The 18,588-nt window shown below is 40.1% G+C and overlaps 1 protein-coding gene across 1 annotated transcript in view; it reads right to left on the bottom strand.

Moving 5' to 3' along the window:
• Nucleotides 1-18,588, bottom strand: part of NOTCH2 (notch receptor 2) — a 179,067-nt gene that overhangs the window by 83,013 nt on the left and 77,466 nt on the right. Inside the window, exons 3-4 of the mRNA XM_028163310.2 lie at nucleotides 13,138-13,397; nucleotides 9,365-9,700 (exon numbers count right to left, since the gene is read on the bottom strand). Coding sequence (XP_028019111.2) covers nucleotides 9,365-9,700; nucleotides 13,138-13,397 — 596 coding nt within the window. The remainder of the gene's footprint in view (nucleotides 1-9,364; nucleotides 9,701-13,137; nucleotides 13,398-18,588) is intronic.

Genomic DNA, 18,588 nt, shown 5'->3' on the forward strand with positions numbered 1-18,588 from the left:
AAGTTCCAACCTCACTGCTTATAAGCTATTTAATACATGGTAAATTACAAACTCTGAAGTAGCTTCCTCATCTGTAAAATGAGGCTGACTGCACCTGCCCAGCCTGCCTTTCTAGGTTGTTATAAGTGCCACATCATGAGTAAGGCAGAAATAAATATAAAAAGCTATCTGAATATGGGGTGGCATTATTACTAACTAAACTTGCTAACTATTATTACTAACTAACCAACCCTTCAAATTCTTCATCCTCCTCTTCACATTAACAGCATTGCTTCCTTCCGCTTGATTTCTCCCTTTCATGAAAAATGAAACTAGCACACCAAACTTCACCCTAACTGCCCATAGAATGTTCCTCTATAATTTATACATTGGGCTTTTTCTTTCTCTCTCCTTGCTACCAAATCTCTTAGCTATTAAAATAGAAGACTTGCCCTCTTCAAAATGTCCCTTAAGTTTCTCTCTCTTACTCAAAACACTTATTGGGTCTTATACTAGGCACTGGTATAGGTGAGTAAAAGAAAGAGTCCCTGCTTTGGGGGCATTACAGTCTGGTGAGTGGGACAGACATCAATCACACCTTGCTTTATTCATTCCTTACCACAAGCTACTGTGGTATTCTACATCTGCTCTGTTACACTGGAACATGGCTGGTTTCTCTGAATACAGTAGCAGTCATGTAAATGAGTATGAACCAAGTAACCAAAAAAATTACCCAGAGAGCAAAGGAAATCACTTTGTAGAAGATGGAGATAATTGAGAGCTTGACTGAAGAGAATTCTGTTTCTCTAGGTGTTTGGTACTCAGTCCATTCAAGCAGATGAGTCATTAAGTAAGCTGTAAGCTTGAGAAAGGCTATGAAAAATTTTATAGACTCAGATTTTTTAAAAAATTAATCATATTACTCCTATATCTGTTTAATCACATGAAAGCCTTACAAATGGACTAATGAGTCAGTAAATGTTGAACTGTTTAAGCCCACCCATAATTATGATAAAGTGAGGGCAAATCTACAGATCCAGAAAGTACAGTCCTTGAACAATAACTGAGGTCCCTGTTTCTAGTCTAGTGCTCTTAAATGGAAACATTCTTCAGAAAAGTCATAGATAGTTTTAGAGTGTAGGAGGGAAATAAGGGGTCCTGGCCCACCGCCGTTAGAACCTGTGTGGTCTGGTGGTGTTCCAGAACTGCTATTGGTCATCGTCCCCCTAACTTGATCTCCCTGGTGACTAAATATGGTTGACTAGGGTGTCAAGGAGGTGATGAAGACTTTGTAGCCAAACTATAAGGACTTGAACTGACCTTCAATTTATATTTGCCAGTGCTACAACTAACTGAATTCACCAACCACAGACAAATTAAGAAAGCAGAAGCATTTCAACATAACCACAATATATAAGAAATAAAATGTCTTCTTTTTATGACTGACTAACTATTTTAGTTCTTACCTGTCACTATGTAGGTAGGTGAGAAGACAAGTAGGTGAAAGAGTTAATTCATGGTTGAAGCATGGCCTCTGGGGTCAAACTGCCTAGATTCAATTCTCACCCTTGCCATGCAGTAGCTGAGTGAACATGGGCAAGATACTTAAACTTTCTTTCCTCTCTGGGGTAATTAGCAGGACCTACCTGAAAGGTTGTTTTAAAGATTAAATGAGTCAGATATAAAAAACACTTAATTCAGTAAATTGTGTTGGAACAACTGAATATCTAGATGCAAAAGAATAAAGTTGGACCCCTTCCTCATCCCATACACAAAAATGAACTCAAAATGTAAGAGTTAAAATTACAAGACTCTTAGAATAAAACATAGGAGTAAATCTCTGTGTGTGGGCTAAGCAGAGATTTCTTAAATATGACCAAAAGCACAAGCAACAAAAGAAAAAATTGATAGTTTGGAATTCATCAAAATTAAAAACATCTGGGCTTCAAAGGATACCATCAAGAAAGTAAAAAGACAGCCCACAGAATGGGAGAAAATACTTGCAAATCATGTATCTGTTAAGAGACTTATATCTAGGTTATATAAAGAATTCTTACAACAAAAATTAAAATACAATATACATAATATAATAATACAAATAGCCCAGTTATAAAATGGATAACAAATCTAAATAGACATTTCTCCAAAGAAGATATATAAGTGGCCAAGAAGCACATGAAACGATGCTCAACACCAGCCATGAGGGAAATGCAAATCACAACCACAATAAGCTATCACTTCACACCCACTAGGATGGCTATAATTAAAAAGACGGATAACAACAAGTGTTGGTAAGGATATGGAGAAATTGGGAATCCTCATACACTGCTGGTTGGGATGTAAAATAGTGCAGCCACTATGGGATATAGTGTGGCAGTCACGAAGAGATTAGGGTTACCATATCACCCAGCAATTCCTCTCATAAGTATATACCCAAAAGAAATGAAAACGTATGTCCACTCAAAAACTTGTACAAGAATGTTCACAGCAGCATTATTCAAAATAGCCAAAAAAAGTGGAAGCAGCCCAAATGTCAATTCCCTGGTGAATGGATAAATATGGATACAAAGTGGTAAATCCATACAATGGAATATGATTCAGCCATAAAAAGGAATGAAGTACTGATACCTCCTGCAACACAGATGAATTTTGAAAACATTAAGTGAAAGAAGCCAATCACGAATGACCACATACTGTGTGTTCCCATTTATATGAAATGTCCAGAATAGGCAGCTCTATAGAGAAAGTAGATTAGGAATTGCCTAGTGCTGGGAGGGAGTTAGGGGGAGGTTAGGGAATGACTGCTAATGAATACTAAGTTTCTTTTGAAGTGATAAAAATGAGCTAAAATTTATTGTGGTGATGGTTACATATATCTGTAAATATACTAAAAACCACTGAATTGTACACTTTAAAAGAGAAAATTACATGGCATGCCAATTATATCTCAATAAAGCTGTTATATTAGAAGGAAAAGCACTTAAAACAATGCCTGATGCACAGGAAGTGTTTTACACATATTAGCTAATACTATTGGCTTGGCCAAAAAGTTCACTTGGGTTTTGCCGTAAGATGTTACAGAAAAACCCAAACGAACTTTCTGGCCAACCCAATATTATATATCAACGGGATCAAAGCATCCCTAAGAGGTTATCTACTCTGATCCTTCTAAGTTACAGATGAAGAAGGTAAAAGGCCACGTGGTTGACCTACCCAAGTTTAAATGCCTAGTAGGTAGGAGTCAGTACTGAACCAGAAATTTTATTCAGTTTCAATCAGTATGATCTCTGGGACCCCAGAGTTACCTTTCATTAATCTGAAAAACTGATCTTGGGTCAAAAGTTCCCATGTCTGAGAAAACCCTAACCAAATCAGTTCTCCTCCAAAGTTAAGACAGGATTTATGCTTTAAAAATAGAGTTACAGTACTCTTTTTGGAAATAGCTAGCAAATTGTTATACGAAAGTCTACCCAAGGGCGAGGGGAGTAGGGAGGGAGGGTAAGGCTTAAATGAATAAGTTATAGTGGAATCACTTCTTAAAAATGTTTTAAGGTTTTAAGGGAAAGGGAAACAGACAAGTCTCCAGACCTGTGGGTGGGATGGGTGTAACAGACTTACAGAAAGGCTCACATGACTGTACTAAAAGGAGTCCACTGCTTAAAGCCAATTCACATCCTTAAAAGGCCAAAAAGAAAGAAATTAAACTCAGAAGGAACATTTTAAGACTGTGCTGTTATAAAACCATGGGCCACATAACTGATAAATGATGACAGTGAGGGTGGGGAGCAGAAAAGTGTCTTTCGAACTTGTCATCCCACATAGAGAACAGCATCTCTCAAGAGAGCTTCCATCTCTTTCCATTTTCAGCCCCCGGGAGGTGTGAGGGTGGAAAGGCTTGGTACAGAGGCACAAAGAAGACAGCAGAAAGCGGAAGCTGAGATGACACAACCAGGATTCTCCCAGGCCAGGCTGAAGGTCCTCAGGAAGAGCTTCTGTGCACAGGGATGGAAGAGTGAGAAAAACCCAGGGATGCCTGGAACTGGACAAAGGCACAGAAGTAAAATGCTACGTGCTACCTTCTCCCCCGCCTCTGGGAAGAAACCTGTCACAAGAGCAAGTGGGCCTCACCTCTGTCCCACTGGTTTCCTCGGCACACTGCATCCGTCGTCCTCTGAATGGGCCCCAGTGAGCTCACCGACCCCATGACTGGCCCCTGGATGCCTGCCTCGCCACCCACCCAGGTGGTTGCTCTACCTGCCTCCCTCTGGAGCTCCCAAATCATCTCCACTTCCCTTTCTAACTTTACCTCCAAAGAAGTCAGAGAAATGAATACAGGGGTTCAAAAGAAATAAATTCAGAGCATTTTTAAAAATTATAGAATATAGGAATTCTCTTCTCTATCACACTCAATTCATTCATTTGTCAAATATTCATTAAGTCTCAATTTTGTACCAGGCAGTAAGCTGGATACTGGCGGGGGGCGGAAATTAAAATGAGGGTGTCTACTGGCAAGGATGAACAGTCAGTTTGATAAGTGCTGTGCTAGATGTATACAGGTTGCGAGAGACCTCAGAAGGTCTCTAGTCCCCACGGGGTAGGGAGTATGGAAGGCATTTCAGTGAAGTAGGTGCCTTTGACACATCATAAGGAATAAGTTCTATATAAAAAGGCAGGGTGGGTGGGGGAGGTAAGTGACAGAAGGCTGAGGAGGTAGCATGGGCAAAACTGCCAAGCATGGCAGAACAGGAAAGACTTCCAGGAACATCAAGTAAAACTAGACGCAGGGCCCAGGTTAGAGGAGCTAAAATAATGCGCCTGGCAAAATGGTACGACAATTTCTGCATCTGCTCCAGTGAAACCTGCCAGAATATGATTAGTATAATACCCAAGAGAACATCACATGCCCGTGCATATGAGAATGCAAGAGTTTCTAACAGTTTTTAAGCTCAGCAACTGCAGAGCAGACACAAAAGCCACAAAATGTGGTTAAGCTTTATTTTAATGATATAGGGATATTACATATAATCAGCCTGTAAAGTACAGAGGTGATTTACAAAGGATAAACCTTCCTTGTTTGGAGAGGATGGATCAGACAGCTTTCTATGAAGTTTAAAAATCATAAAGGAATAAGGAGGTACAGGCGAGAAAGAAAAAGGGAAAGTCCATCAGGGACTGTCCTATTCCAACTGTGAACTCACAGGTACAGCCAGGAGATACAAACAACCCACTGCTTTCTGATTACCTGTGCTACTTCTTAAAATATCCACAAACATAAAACCAGTTCAACTCATTCTCTCCCCACTAACCCAAAAAAATTGGGAATCAGTGATTCAAGAATCTATTTTCTATTTTGTTCTTTTGTTAAAATTATCCTGGTTGAGTGCTCCTCCTCAGGGCTTCTGCTAAAAACTTTACCTAATGGTAGTTCATAAGGATCTGGATTGTTAACAGTTGCTGATCCAAGAAGATGAAATACAGTTCCTTGGTTTGATTCTATCAGTTCCCTTTTGAATATATTCCTTTCTTCTTCCCTCTATGGAGAAACACTTCTTTCTTTATTACACAGGATGAGTCATTCTTGCAGTTTTAATTCCCTCCCCATCAGTCTTAAAATAATTCTAAAATCAACTCAGTAACTACAGTGCCCTTTGCAGGAAAAGAACTATATCTTAACCATTCAAAAATAATCACTAACTTATGTGGGGTTCACTGACTTTCAGAGTTGAAAAGAACTCCAATCCTTTTACTCAGTACTAGTATAAACAAGTACAGAAGGAGAAGCTAGACTAAGTCTAGGGTGCATGTTACCAGGAAGAAAATGAAAAGACCAAAGTTACGTTCTCAATACTACCATATTATACTAAACCCAATCTGTCAATCAATAGGTGTGTGCCTATTATATACCTGGCATGGTTTCTAGGTGCTTGGGACACATCACTAAATAAAAATAAAGATCTTAGTTTTCACTCTGGAGAGGGGAAGAGGCAGCAGAATTTAGAAAAGACAGACAATAAACAATAGACATAATGGGGTAAATTATATAGCACAAATTATATAGTAAGATGATGACAAGTGTTACAAAAAAAGAAAAGAAAAGAAAAAGTAGACCCGGGTCAGTAATGAAGGGGGAAGGGAATGGTTACAACCTGAAATAGGGTGATCAGGGTAGGCCTCAGTTAAAACTGCAAAGACTTGAAATGCGGTGGGAAGCAGCCATCTGAGAACTGCAGAACCTGGACAAAAGCTACTGTGCCTCTCGCTGACTTGGTTTCCCCACCTTTAGAACTGAAATAATGATTCTTTTCAAATAATGGTGTTGTTTACATTGAGATAGTAATTATTATTTTAAGTAACATTTTAGTCTCTTGGACAGTGTGGAGGGCAATGGGGGAGGGACAAGGAGAATGGTACTGCATTATGAAAAGGACTCTGTAAAAGAAAATCATCTCCAGGCATTATTTCCCCATGTGGAAATAAAGTTAATACTTTGCAAACTCCACCTGGGACATAAAAACAATGAGCGTAAAATCTTATACAGGGGCTTCCCTGGTGGCGCAGTGGTTGAGAATCTGCCTGCCAATGCAGGGGACATGGGTTCGAGCCCTGGTCTGGGAAGATCCCACATGCCGCGGAGCGACTGGGCCTGTGAGCCACAACTACTGAGCCTGCGCGTCTGGAGCCTGTGCTCCGCAACAAGAGAGGCCACGATAGTGAGAGGCCCGCACACCGCGATGAAGAGTGGCCCCCGCTTGCCGCAACTAGAGAAAGCCCTCGCACAGAAACGAAGACCCAACACAGCCATAAATAAATAAATAAAATAAAGAATTAAAAAAAAAATCTTATACACTGTATAAATATATATTTGTTCACAGTGTTATTGCACTATCGTTTTGAATTCTTTTTTAATTTCCTTCTATACATGGTCCAAGCTGACATCATCTGTTTTAGATCATGCGACCCTGAAAGGCAAGAACTAGCCTACTTAACTGTTTTTAAATATCTGCAATATATGTATGTATGTAACAAATACTGTCTGATCATAATTAGAAGTATCTCCTTTTTCTTTTAACATGAACCTACATTCTTTTAACCCAAACACCTCTAAGTATTTAACAAAAAGTCTTACACATTTCAAAGCACCTTCAGGGGCAGACAAGTAGTACAGTGTCATGGAACAAGATGTACAAAGCACAGGCTTTGGAAATAACCTGCTTGGATTTCAGGACTCAGCCTAACCACACGTCAGCTGTGCAACTTTGAGTAAATCACTTAACATCTCCAAACTTGAGTTGCTTCACCTGGGAAACTAGAAAAACAATACCTATCCCCAAGGTTTTTGTGTAATGGAGCTAATGGAAGCAGAAGTACCTGGCACAGTGCCTGACTCATAAAAGGCATTAAATACATGTTAGTAAACTCTTCGCCAAATCTTCTGCCCCCAACGCTGCACCCCCCATCCTGATCCCAAACACACACACACTTCGTCAGTGTGTAAAAAAATGTCTTGCTTTAAACTATAAGGAGAGTGTAAGAGACAGCCAGGATCTCCTTACTCCATCCCACTAGCCCTGGCAACCTCTCAGCTGTGGAATCCTTGGTTATTTCCTTTCTCAAGGAGGAGATACTATTCTGGTTTGACAGATCCTTTCCTGGACACACTCTCAGAATTCCCTAAGGTTGTTATCGTGGCTAATGGATAACAATGCAGAGGCTATGGGAGTGAATAATCACTCTCTCCCTGCTAAAAACTTCCTTTATTGACTTCGCTAACTTCCCGTTAGTACTTTGCTGCCAAATCAACCTCTTGTTCTAGGCAACTATTAGAAGTAATTTTCTTGAAACTAAAAAACACATTTAGTCTTCAACAATAAATTGCACTAACCTCAATTACTAGCCACTTAGGCTATTAGAATATTAGACTATTAGAAAATTTGCAAAATTAAATTGTTTACATTTCTATTTCCTTCTTTTAACCCTTAAAATGCAAACAAAAACAGGAGTGAAGAAAGATATCTTTTAGTTATTCCTTCTACAAGATAATGTGGATGACAGTAATATTAGGTAAATAAATATTTAGTGTCTAAAATGACAGCATTATCTATTCTTCATTGAAAGAGAAACTGAAAGCAATGCAATTAAATAGACTGTTCTTGTGGCTTAGAGTTAAATGGTATCCTTTTCTATTATGTGGCAGTCTTGTATTGCTGTATCTCAAGCACAAAGCACCGTGCCTAGAACATAGCTGGCAGCCAGTAAATTTTAGCTGAATGAAATGAATAAATTACCATTTGCTTTTATCCCAAGGACCAACATATGACCTTTAATCCCCAAAAGATAAAACAAACGATCCCATTATATGTGAACCATATCCACAACACCAGAATCTAAGATTCCTACTCCAAAAGAGTGGCTAAAACAACTTCTGTTTGAGGCAATTCTGCTTACTTAGCACATTATTCCCCCCTACAGTTTTCCTTCTTTTGTTTTTGCACTAAGGTTATTTGTATAAAAAGCAGAATCTTTGTTGCCTAGTAATTCATCTGCTCCAGCTGCTTGTGTTCTGTTCCCAATCAAAATTCTCGGTTTTCAGCCTCCTCATCTTTTTTATAAGGAGATCAGTGAATCCGCCAGCCTGGCTCCTTTTTCCATCCTACAGAACGCTGGGCCCCAAGCTCCCATACACTGCTCCTCTTTTTGCTTCTACCTTGGGGTTATGTATGGCTGTGCCACACATAATCTATCAGCGCTCATCAAAAAGTGTCCACTGATTAACAGAGCACCACTGCCACCCCAGTTCCAAAATTCTCCAACTGCAAGTCTGGGCAGGGCTACCCCAAGGTCAGAGAGACTACATGGAGAGGGTTCTAAAGACCAGAAGCTCAGTGAAAATCACAGAAGGGTAGGTGGGTACAATTAGGTAGACAGTAAAATAATCCATTATTCTATCAGAGGTAGAAACATATAGGAAAGTTGATCATCTATTATTATTGTCAATTCAGTTTAAAGCATTTTATTAATCATACATACACATTTTTCAATGTCTAATTCTCATTGTGTTCCTTTCCATTCCATAGACTTGTCTATCCTTTTCCCAGAGCTCTGTGTCTCTTATTTCTCACTGTTCCTCCAAAAAGGACAATAAACAATTTCCAAGCCACTCATCATCATAAACCCTGACATGTTAAATTACCCCCTGCTCAGTTTATGGACCACATGGGCCCATAAAACTCCTCTCTCACCAGCAAACCACCCCATACAAAATTCTCACTTCCCCTTTTCCCTCCTGGGAAGGATACTTCTTAAAGGAACAACTGAACCACACCCATCCCCTTCCTTCCTGCTGGAGGTGCATCCCCCAACCCAGGACACTAGGGGGACTCCTTACCTGGAAGGCAGTTGCACTCAAAGGTGAAGTCACCAGTCTGCCGGCAGGTGCCTCCATTGACACAGGGGGAGGGTGCACAGGGCACGTAGGGACTGTCACAGTGCTGGCCTGTGAAGCCCTGCGGGCACTGGCACTGGTAGGAACCCGGGAGGTTGAGGCAGGTGCCACCGTGCTGGCACTGTCCTGGAACGTCACACTCATTGACATCACTCGCACACTTCTGCCCTGTGAAGCCGGCGAGGCATGTGCAGGAGAACTGGTTGGCCACAGTGGTACAGGTACTTCCATTTGCACAGGGCTGAGACAGACAGGTATCAGTCCATTGGCACAGTTTACCTAGAGGAAAGATAACAGAACTCAGTACTGCCCACAGAAATGAGGGTCAGCCCCGTCCCACCACCCCACATCTCCCACCCAAAGGGTGACATAAGGGAGCCACTGCATGGAGAATCCCTAAGCTCTTTGAATTTTACAGGAAGCCCATATCAGAGCTTCCTCAAGTTCACCTGACAGGGGCACTCTCCAGGGCCCTCAGCTGAGACACAAACACTCAGTGGCTCACATGGGAGGGGGAGGGACAGTAGGTTAGTCACGGGAAGCCTACATTAATCCCTGCAGCACAGGATCCAGAAGGGTCTGGATCCACCTACTGTCTCGCACCTCCTTGTCTTTGCATAAGCTGCTCCTCTGTTTGGAAGGCCATCTTCCTTTGTGGTTACATAATGGGCTTCAACTTATCTTGACAGCTCTACTCATAAGTCACCACTGCTGTAAAGTCATCCTTAATGCTCCCCTCAGCTCCCCAAATCCCCACCCCCTCTCCCTCACACACACACACCCCTGCACATGCAAACATATACCCCAAGCTGTCACACTGGCAGGGGTCAGATCCCTGTAGTAGGCTCTCAAATCATGTCTTTTGAATGAATAAAATGTACTGATATTTTCCACAATACATTATGACTAAATAGACCTCTTAGATGATAGAAACAAGTCAATATGACTTCCATTTCCCTTAAACACAACACACATGCACACGTATTCCGGGAAACATTTTGTTGATTGCGGTCTTGACAAAAATATTGCTGGATGTGTTTGAAGGAGATAAAGACTCTCTGGCTTCCTATATATGGAAGTAACTAGAAGCTGTCATGAGAATAAAGGTCTAGAAAGGTAATTCTTGTGGACTCTCTCAGGTAGGAAAGTACTAGAAAGAAGCAGGAAGAAAGTACTGGATCTCAAGGCATAACTCAAAGGAATCAAAGCAGATTCTTTGAGGTAGAAAGAGAGAGAAAAAAAATACTCCCATGCTACTAGTAAATTTGGTATTCACGTGGTTTTTTGTTTTCATTAGTTTAAGCTTTTTTCAAAACTAAAGATAGGAGAACCCCCTGAATTTGTTAGTACTCCAATTGGTTGTCTAGGTAAACATCCAAATCTTTGACACCCAGAGAAAAGCAAATGACAGTCATGACAGCTTCTCTAAAAGGGAGAGAGAGGTGACACTTGAGCACACAGAAGTGCTCTCTGCCTATCAGGAATATCAAATCAAAGGGAAAAGGTGCAATAAAAATTGGGGTACAGCATGTATATCTCAGAGTGCTAAGCAGAGAGAAAATGAAGGAACCTCAATTTTTCTTCCTATTTTTTCTTCTGAGAGGTACTTACCTACAATGGAGAACACATAAAAATGGTTACTTTTGACAACTGTGTATATCAGAGTATTTGCTTACAACTGAAACAAGAAGGTCTCTGACCTTGGTTTCCCATGTATGTTTTGTACAAGCACTAACTTCCTGCCTCTGTTTCTTTATCTGTGAGTGAGGTGAGCTCATACGGTCTGACGAGGTGGTATAGTGAGCTATCCCAAAACCAAAAGGGTGAGCTTGACCTGTGGCAGTTCCTAAAGTGACAGACAAAAGTGGCAGATGTGTAAAGATGATCAGAACCCTGCAGACCACCAAGAAGAGTTTGTTTTAATGGCAAAGGAATACATTTTAATTTGAGGGTTATTTCAGAGTAACATTTTAGTTATGAAGAAGGCACTACTGCCATTTCCACTAGTCAGGATTAAAATGTGTTAAATGGATATGCCTTCCCTTTGCCTTGTGGAGCCAAACAACTCGAAACCGACAATCAGGAAAAAATTATTCTCTTAACCACCAAATCTCTTCAATGACTCACAGTATCAATGCTGTCATAGTCATGATGGAGATAATGGATCATCCTAATTATCTTCTACCCATAACAACACCTTTTAATGAAAAACCAGTAGAACAAGTATTCCAAACTAAATGATCCAGTCTAGTTTTCTGAATATGTTTTTCATTTTTTATTAGATTTACAGAATTGTTGATATAGTGGGGGACAAAATGATGGATAGTTCTCCTTTTCTCGTCTAACTTAGTAAACACATGTGGTTCATTCTGAATCAAGCTCAGACCCATCTTTGAAGAACCCACAATATAGTCAGATGAGAGACATGTAAAAATTAATTACAATAAAATGTGACACATAAAATAACAGAACATAGAGACTAACTGTGTAAAGGAATCATGAAAGGGTCACTAAGAGTTTACAATAACATTGGGCAATCCCCAATTGTAGAAAAGGGCGTTCCAGGCAAAGGGGTGTGCAAAAGCATGGAGGCAACAGGAAGCATGACATTTTCAGGAAATGATGAGAACGCTGGCGTCACTAGAGCGAGATGCGTGCGGGGAAGTGAGGCTATAAGAAGACGTAAGGCCTAGACTGTGAGGGCTATGCAAGCCATGTAAAAGAGTTTGTACTCTGCAGACGATGAAAACTCACTAGGCTGGTAAGCAGGTGAGTTTGTGAGAAGATCTGCATTTATGTTAAAGATCCGTGGTAATGTGACAGGTGAACAAGAAGGGGAGAAAGTAAAGGCAAGGAAACCAGTTAGGAAACAACTGCAGGAGTCCAGGTGAGAGATGACCTGGACCTCACCTACAGAGCAGAAGAGGAAATGGAGAGGAGTAGACAGGTGAGAGGTATTTCAGAGATTAGACTGGGTGACTGAGTCTAAGTGGGGTACAGATAAGTGAGAGGGAGTTTCTAGTTTGGAGTATTTGGAGTGTACACTGGTGCCACTATTATATCAACATGTTGAGTTTGAGGTACCTGTCGAATTTCTAAGGATAATATGCAACGGAGAGTTAGAAATATGAGCCTGAATGTCAGGGTTGGGGTGGAGCTAAAAGGATGACCATGAGAGGCATCAGCAAGGGATGAACATGGTGAGAGTTGAAGCAACTGGAGATAGCGAGATTCCCTGGGGAAAGCTGTGCTATGACTCAAAACAGGGCTCAAAACAGAATTCCGAAGAACACAAAAATTAAATGCATGAGGACAAGGATAAGGCAATGTAGAAGCAAATGGAACAATCAGTTTAGAAAGCTCAAAAAGCCAATGCCCTGAATGTCTGGGGAGAGGAGATTTCAAGGAATAAGTTATCAGTAACACGAACAACTTTTCTTCTTCTGGTGACAGTGAAGTAATTCTGATCCCCAATCCTGATATGTATTCTTCAGGCAGTCAACTACTTCTGAGTATCTGACCCTTTTTCTTTCTCTTTCTCCCCTTTCAAAAGGAACTGAAGGATAGTTGATTGGAACATTCCAGTTCCTTACCATAATGTTAAACATGTACCAGAGTTGGGGGACCCTAAAGAACCAGATGACACTATCTAAAAGATGCTAAATAAAAGTACCTGCTGAGAATGGGAAAGTATGGCCCTGAGTCCCATTTGTTACCTGTAAAACCAACTTGGCAGGTGCACTCATAGGTATCCCGGCTAAGCACATGGCAGGTGCCTCCATTCAGGCAAGGGTGAGACACAAAGCAGGGGTGAGTGGTCGAGTACTGGCAGTCCTCGCCTGTGAAGCCTGGGGCACATCGGCATGTGGCTTTCCCCAACATAGCACGGGCCGCACACGTCCCACCATTCTGGCAGCGGTTCTTCTCACAGGGGTCTCGATGTTGACAATATTCTCCCAAGAATCCCTCTGGGCATCTGTATGGAAAAGAGAGGAGTCCATGAAAACACTTGACTTCTTATAAGTCCCAAAACTTACAAGATAACACAGTCCATTCAAGAAAACACTAGACTGTAAATTGAGAAACCCAAAGGTACAACTGTAAAACTGACTCACTTTAGGAGAAGAAGTGTTTAGAGTACCTAACTGCATACTCTCATGTCTTTTTGAGTTTTGGCAGGTGACAGAATATCAGGTGGGTGACCCAGCATGGTCTGCCATGGCCAGTGAGCATGACCCTTATTCAGAGGCAAAATACAGCCATAGCTTTTTTCAACAGCACCTTTTTGTGCAGCACTGTTGATACTTGTCTTTAAATTCATTAACTTTCTCATTTTGACTAAGTCAATTGATAGAATTAAGACATTCACATGATAATGTATGGACTGAGCCTCTTATCCTCTCCAATTTAAAATATATAAAATATCTCTCAAGCATTGAGAAATAATAAGTTCTACTTTTCTTGTTTCCACTGAGACATCAGTTGGCCTATACCTAGACTTCTGGGTTATGTTAAAGGGGTTGAGACTGTGATAAAGAAAAAGGAGGTACAGGAATGGGGAAGGGTTCAAAGGGGCTTTTCAGAAACTTAAATCTGTTAAGATATTAGTAGCAGGCAGCTTTCCTAACCAAAAAAAAGCACAGAATATAATTAAAATAACATTTAAAATATCTAAGGTACCATACAAACACCAAAGTGGAGAAGGGAAAACAATTCAAGAATAACATTCTGTAACATTTTCCACACACTGTGTTGAGGAATCTTTTTATATGCCATCCATTGGTTCATAAGATACACAACCATCCCAAATTGTGTATAATATTTACTACAGTTTTCTCTAAGCACCATAAAAAGGCATGGAAAGTCTCCATTTTCATAATGAAGAGGTTGTTCAAATGGGACCTCTAAGAAGCATTTAAATGAACCACAAAGTCTTTGATTCTAACTATAAATCTTGCCGTTTGGCTGTAACCCAGATATTTGGTTCAACCTCTTTCTCCATTTTACTTTTTGGAGGATAGAAAACTAACTGCAAGGCTGTTCCACCATTACCTCGAAGACAACACATTTAAACCAATGTGTTTAAATCCTATCACATCTTCCGATGCTCAATCACTATGTTCTGACCCTCCCAATCACCCAGACTTGAAGCACTGGGGTCCTGTCTCACTCCTTCTTGTCTTTGCCAACCATATCTATGATGTTTTATTAGCCACTGGTTGACCAGGTGAGGCCTTTAGAGGTCACAGTTTTGAGAAAAGGAGAACTAGGTATTTGGGAACTAAGACAGTACATGCCCAGATGAATTACACAGTAGCTAAAGTGGCTGGAGGAGGAAACAGAGCTAGTAAGTAGCTACAGTGGCAGTGATGCAACTGACCCCAGCCTCCTCACCTTCTCCCAGAGCTCTGAACAGTAAGCGTGGCGGAGCCAGGAGCAGCTAGAGCTCTGAGCATCCTCGTGAACAGGTGAAGCTAGAGAATAAGAGGCAGTGAGGAGAGGGCACAGCACTGAAACCAAAGACTGGCTGAAGTCTCCAGTGAGGAGTCTGCACCTCATGCGGTGAGGAGGCCCATTTGGGAGTCCTGGTGCTATGACCTTGGACAAGTTACTGGGTGGGCCAAAAGGTTCGTTCAGTTTTTTCCGTAAGATGGCTCTAGTAGCGCTTAGTTGTCTTTAACTTCATTCGAAACAATTTTGTTAGACTGTATGGTGACAGCTGTCATATCAGTGTACATTTTTAAAAATATTATTAAAATTGGTGAATTTTTGTGTAGCCATTTTAATACCGAAGATGGAAGAAAAAAGCAACATTTTCGGCATATTATGCTTTATTATTTCAAGAAAGGTAAAAACACAACAGAAACGCAAAAGAAAAAGAAGGTTTGTGCAGTGTATGGAGAAGGTGCTGTGACTGACCGAACGTGTCAAAAGTGGTTTGCAAAGTTTCGTGCTGGAGATTTCTCGCTGGACGATGCCCCATGGTCAGGTAGACTAGTTGAAGTTCATAGTGATCAAATAGAGACATTAATTGAGACCAATCAACGTTCTACCATGCAGGAGATAGCCGACATACTCAAAATATCCAAATCAAGTGTTGAAAATCATTTGCACCAGCTTGGTTATGTGAATTGCTTTGATGTTTGGGTCCCACGTAAGTTAAGCGAAAAAAAAATCTTCTTGACGGTATTTCCACATGTGATTCTCTACTTAAACGTAATGAAAACATTCCATTTTTAAAACAAATTGTGACGGGCGATGAAAAGTGGATACTGTACAATAATGAGGAATGAAAGAGATCGTGGGGCAAGCGAAATGAACCACCACCAACCACACCAAAGGCCGGTCTTCATCCAAAGAAGGTGGTGTTGTGTATATGGTGGGATTGGAAGGAAGTCCTCTATTATGAGCTCCTTCCAGAAAACCAAATGATTAATTCCAACAAGTACTGCTCTCAATCAGACCAACTGAAAGCAACACTCAACAAAAAGCATCCCGAATTAGTCAACAGAAAATGCATAATCTTCCATCAGGATAACACAAGGCTGCCTACTTCTTTGATGACCAGGCAAAAACTGTTACAGCTTGGCTGGGAAGTTCTGATTCATCCACTGTGTTCACTAGACATTGCACCTTTGGATTTCCAATTATTTCCGTCTTTATAAAATTCTCTTAATTGAAAAAATTTCAATTCCCTGGAAGACTATAAAAGGCACCTGGAGCAGTTCTTTGCTCAAAAAGATAAAAAGTTTTGGGAAGATGGAATTATGAAGTTGCCTGAAAAACGGCAGAAGGTAGTGGAACAAAACGGTGAATTGCTGTTCAATAAAGTTCTTGGTGAAAATAAAAAATGTGTCTTTTATTTTTACTTAAAAACCGAAGGAACTTTTTGACCAACCCAATAGTTAACTTCACTATCAGCTCTCTCACATTTTAAATAGTTAATAAAGCTACCTGCATCGTGAAGCTGTTGTAAGAATTGAACAAAATCAAGTATGTGAAAAACTTTATAAATATGTAAAAGTTTTGCAGATGAAAACCATTTTTTCTCTCTTTGCACTTATTGAGGAAAAATATAATGCTTTATTCAAATCACAGCTTGATTTTATAATAGAATAGGTTATTTGCTGATTACTTTTTAAGTAAAGGAGCAAAAATTGCCAACGTAGCATAGGTAAAATTAACCCTGAGCTATATTATTAAAAGCATTTGCAACTTATTCAAGAAATCTGTTATGGATGATGTTAGAAACTGCGACACAATTCTCATTCACAGTGACAGTCCTCTGGGCATTAAGCCTGGCTAACACCTCTCGATTCTCCCACACAGAAATTCTTTGCCTTGTAAATAATGGCAAACTTTTAAACCTGGGTGGGCTTTGCCCAGCTTTGCTTCCACCACCTCCCCAACACTATCATATGGCATCTGCTCGGAGAATGCAAACTCATTCAAAAATGAGCTTCATAAACATGTAATGAAAACGTAAGGCTCCCAGGAAAACAAAAATGAAAACAATATGCAAGATTCTGAAGCCAAACAAACGTATTCCTGAATTATCTATTATTAAGGTTTAATCTACATTGTTGCTTCCTACCAGTATGAAAAAATAAGTTTCAACTAAGGTATGTTTAAGAAACCAGTAAAAATAGAGGTGGTAACTACAGCTTGTGGGTCTACTCTGACCCACTGCCTGTTTTTTATGGCTGGAGAGCTAAGAATGGTTTTTACATTTTTAAATGGTTGAGGGAAAAAAATTTTTAAAAACAATAATATTTTACGACATTTGAAAATTATGTAAAATTCAAATTTCAGGGTCCATACATAAAGTCTTATTGGAACGCAACCATACTCATTCATGGAGGGATTGTCTATGGCTACTTTCACACTACAATAACAGGGTTGAGTAGTTGTGATGAAACGATATGGCTCGATAAAGTTTACTATCCGGTGCTTTATAGAAAAAGTTTGCCAACTCCTGACTGATAGAATATCTGAAGCCTAATTCTATGTATAGCATCCAACATGCTTATTAATAATGATGCTGATGATGAAGAAGAACATTCTCATATCAGTTTCCACAAAGAATGTTACACTCATTCATCCATGCAACAAACATTTACGAAGTGCCTATTAAGTGCCAGGCATTGTTCTAATGCTAGGAAAATCCTTGAACTCGTGGAGTTTACATTCTAGTAGGAGAAGACAAAAAGCAAAATTAATAAGTAAAATATATAATTTGTTATGTGGCATTAAGTGCTATGTAAAACAATAAAACAAGAAAGGGGTACAGGAAGGGAATGAACTGGGGATAATGGAGGTGGATAAGTGAGGTATTTCAGTTACAAATAGGAAAAGCAGAAAAGGCCTCACTGAAAGGCACATGTGAGTCAAAACCTGAATGAGGTGAGGGACTAGCCATGCAGGTATCTAGGGAAAGCATGTTCAAGGCAGACAGAACAGCAAACGCAAAGGCCCTTAAATAGGAAACCGTCCTGGCATGTTTGAGGAATAGCCAGGAGACGTCTGTGGCTCCACCAAAGGGATTAAGAAAAAAAAGTAGCACAAAATAGATTTCAGCTATAACTGGGGGGCAGATCATGAGGGGTCTTCAGGCCACTGCAGAGAAGGATTTAGGGTTTTACTCTAAATCAGATAATACTTAGATATGATGTACAACTGATTTATTCTCCTGAAGTCCGTGTACAGAAACACGTCTCATTTTTATGGGAAACTAGACCCATTGTTGGTATAATAATAAAGACTTTCTTATTTAAAATGTTCTAGAGGGCTAGACATCAGCCTATTCCTTTACCTTAAAACATGTACAAGTCTCTTTTAACCTACATTTTTCACTAAGCCTCATTTCCCTTTCCAAATTCCTCCTTCACAAACAAACTTCTATAACTGTAGCCTAATTTTACAGCTATTTTCCCTTTCTTTTCCATTTTCTTATTTGTTCCTTTGCAGTAAAACTTTCATTCTACTTATTGCCCAGAAACTATGTCCTAAGAGCAATGACTTTCCCCTTGTCCAGTTCAATGGTCTCATCTGAGATTTCTTCATAAGGAAATTACTCTCTCTTATAGGAGGTACTGCTGACCATGCCTCCATCACTCTACTTGTTTTACTTTTGGCTTTTATGACTCCCTCTGTATCTCAAAGCTTGG

The sequence above is a fragment of the Balaenoptera acutorostrata genome, chromosome 1, assembly GCF_949987535.1.
Source record: "Balaenoptera acutorostrata chromosome 1, mBalAcu1.1, whole genome shotgun sequence".
Taxonomy (NCBI): Eukaryota; Metazoa; Chordata; class Mammalia; order Artiodactyla; family Balaenopteridae; genus Balaenoptera; species Balaenoptera acutorostrata.